This window comes from Zingiber officinale, chromosome 5B, assembly GCF_018446385.1.
Source record: "Zingiber officinale cultivar Zhangliang chromosome 5B, Zo_v1.1, whole genome shotgun sequence".
In the NCBI taxonomy this organism is placed as follows: Eukaryota; Viridiplantae; Streptophyta; class Magnoliopsida; order Zingiberales; family Zingiberaceae; genus Zingiber; species Zingiber officinale.
Genome location: NC_055995.1, coordinates 59,392,738 through 59,396,197, shown reverse-complemented (window position 1 = coordinate 59,396,197; position 3,460 = coordinate 59,392,738). Strand labels below are relative to the sequence as shown.

Genomic DNA, 3,460 nt, shown 5'->3' with positions numbered 1-3,460 from the left:
AAGAAATACAGTTACCAATATTTGAGCTATAGCCATCGGGTAACTTTATTTTCTTCAACTTAGAGCAAAATACATCCATTTCTTTTTTAGACAACATGTACGGTGCAACAAGCAAGTGATATATATTTTCTCCTTTTTCTTGAGGATGCAATTCTTTTCTAATGTTTAAGTGCATCAAATCTTTGCGAGCATTCACACCATCTTTGGATTTTTTCTTTAGATTTAATAATGTGCCTATGATATTCTCGCAAACGTTCTTTTCAACATGCATCACATCTAAGTTATGATGTAACAAGAGCCCCTACAAGTAACCATCAACATGTTTCATAATGTTAGTTATGGAAATTTAAAATAATTTGTGGACAAAAACTAATGAATAGAGTGCAAAATAACTTACACTCCAATATGGCAAATTGAAAAAGATTGACTTTTTCTTCCACTGTTGAATAGATTTTTGCATTTCTTTTGAACTATCTTGTTTCTTCCTCTTTTTTCCCCGAAGTATTGACATTCACATCCTTTTTCTTTTTACCCCAGTCCTCTTCAATATCTATCATTTCATTGAGAATTTCTAACCCATTCAAAGGTCTAGGTTTCCCTTTTCTTTCTTTTTTTTTCCATTAAACCACTTCTTTTTCTGACGAAATGGGTGATTAGGAGAAAGAAATCTTCTGTGGCCCATATATGCAAACTTTCTGCTATACTTAAGCCACATAGAACATACGTCTTCCCCACATATTGGGCAACCAAGTTTCCCTTTTGTGGCACATCCAGCTAGGTTTCCATAAGCTGGAAAATCATTGATTGTCCACATCAAAATAGCCTTTAGATTGAACATTGACTTGCTGAATGCATCATACGTCTCTACACCTGTCTCCCACAACTCCTTTAAATCCTCGATAAGGGGTTCCAAGTATACATCTATATCATTTCCCGGTTGCTTTGGACCTGGAATTAGTAATGTCAACATAAGATTTTCTTTCATCATGCACATCAATGGAGGAAGGTTATAATTTACCAAAATAACGGGCCAACAACTATATCTAGAACTAAGGTTGCCAAAAGGGTTGAATCCATCAGTTGCAAGGCCAAGGCGTAGATTTCTAGGATTTGATGCAAAATCTGGCCATTTATGATTTATTATATCCCAAGCTACTGAATCAACTGGATGACGCATCATGTGATCTTGACTTTTGTGGTTGGAGTGCCAAATCAACTCTTCAGCCTTTTCTTTTGATTTAAACATCCTTTTAAATCTTGGTATCACCGGAAAATACCGTAGCACCTTTTCTAGAACCCCTTTAAAAACTTTGGTGGTGACTTTGTCCACCTTCCATCTTGATGAACCACACTTTGGACACGTATCCAGATTTTTAAGCTCCTTTCGAAATAGACAACAATCATTTGGCCAAGCATGAATCTTCTCATATCCTAAATCAAATGGTTTTAACAATTTTCTCATCGAGTAAACAGTTTCTGGAAGTGTGTTTTTTTCTAGAAGCATGTCACCTAAGATCTTAAGGAGCTCATTCAAACTATTGTCTGTGTGACCATTAGTAGACTTGTAATTGTATAATGTGACGACTATTGATAACTTTGTGTAAGTTGTGCAACCAGGGAAGAGGGGAGTTTCTACATCTTCTAATAAACTAGCAAAGTCGTTATCTTTTGCCTCATACATAGTGCATCCAACCTCTTCTTCTGGCACAAAGGAATCCTTATATAAGTGATATGCCTCTCTACTTTCATCATCTTTCTGAAATTCTCCTGAACTACCTTCACCTTGATATTGTCGGTTATAAGTTTCTCCACGGAAGACCCAAATAGTGTAAGAAGGATCAAACCCCTTAATAATTAAGTGATCGTACACTTGGTCAAATTTCATATACTTTTTGTTTTTATAATGCTTGCAAGGGCATAAGATTACTTCACATGTTTTGGCATATTTCTTACCTTGTGTAAGAAATTTTTGTACACCTTCTTCATACTCAGGTACAAGCCTTGAAGGCAAATGTATCCATTCCTTATCCATTTCGTAAATGACCCAAACCCTAACATACAAATATTTCATGTTTAATACAAAATAAGATTTATATATTTATTTAATATACATAAAAGAAAATGGAAGTTGAAAGAAAACAAAATAGGGAGAGTGCAAATTGCAATATTAAAGGTGAAAAAAGGCATTTTAAGTGGGTCATTTGCCAAGGTAAGACATATACCAACTAAGTGGGTCAAATTCTAAATTGCAACTAAGTGGGTCACGTATTATAGGCCAGGGAGGAAGGGTTTAAATTCTAAATTGCATTCCAGGGAATGGAGTGAATGATCGATAGAGAAGGCTCAACTGATCAAGTGGATGAAAGTGGAGACCTGAGGGGTTTTTGGCTGGTTTAGGTTGGAAGGGAGACAACAGATATACATTGACATAAGACAAGTACCAGCAACTAGTTCGCCAAGGTAAAACTTTGTTAGTTTGCAAAGTGTGGTTCATCAAGATGCTACGGTTCTGTGCATCTATATTTGATAATGGAAAGTGGGTCAAGATTCATTATCAAATGTTCTGTGCATCAAGATCCTTTGTTAGAATAACATTACCTTCTTGTACTCTTTTGTTGAAGCAACATGAACATGAAAGTTCTGTGCATCTATATTTGATAATGGAAAATATAGAAAGGATCAACTTCATTCTATTCTAAAATAGATGCACAGAACCTTCGTGTTCATGTTGTTTCAACAAAAGAGTACAAGAAGGTAATGTTATTTATCTTCTACAACTAAAGCCAATGAAAGCCAATGCAACTAAATCAATTAGAGTCCCATTACTAAGATGGAGAATGCCAGGAAGAGGAAGGAAAGTAAATACAAGAAAGAGTTGTAGATGTTCAACATAAAATAAGAAAAACAAAAAGAAATTTCAACCTGAGAAACGAAAGGATCGAAGAAGATGTTCAATTCAGTGGAGAGCTTCGGACGAAAGGGCTTCAGATGAGAGGGCTTCGCCGGAGAGCTCTTTGTCTGAGAGAAGATGGGCGGAGATGTTCGGTAGAGAGGAGTTAGGGTTGCGGCAGAGAGGTTTTGGCGGAGAGAGTTCGCGTGAGGAAGAGGGCTTCAGCTGAGGAGGAGGGCTTCGGCTAGGGCTTCGGTTGAGGAGGAGGGCTTCGGCTGAGGAGGAGGGCTTCGGCTAGGGCTTCAGCTGAGATGGAGGGTTTCGGCTAGGGCTTCGGTTGAGGAGGGGGGCTTCGGCTGAGGAAGAGGGCTTCGGCTAGGGCTTCGGTTGAGGAGGAGGGCTTCGCCGGAGAGGATTTAGCCGGAGAGGGCTTCAACGGAGAGAAGATGGGCGAAGATGTTGGCTGAGAGGAGCTGCGGCAGGGAGGTTCCGACGAACGAGTGAGGAGGTGGTCGCGATTTTAGGCTTTCGGCAGTTCGGGGCAGTTCGGGCGTGAGGATATGTTTCGGG

The 3,460-nt window shown here is 38.8% G+C and overlaps 1 protein-coding gene across 1 annotated transcript; it reads right to left on the bottom strand.

The window, feature by feature from the left end:
* Positions 1-580: 580 nt before the first annotated feature.
* LOC121986657 lies at positions 581-2,032 on the bottom strand. The gene has a single exon (XM_042540609.1). It carries the CDS (start codon positions 2,030-2,032, stop codon positions 581-583), a length of 1,452 nt encoding a protein of 483 aa, XP_042396543.1.
* Positions 2,033-3,460: the final 1,428 nt, after the last annotated feature.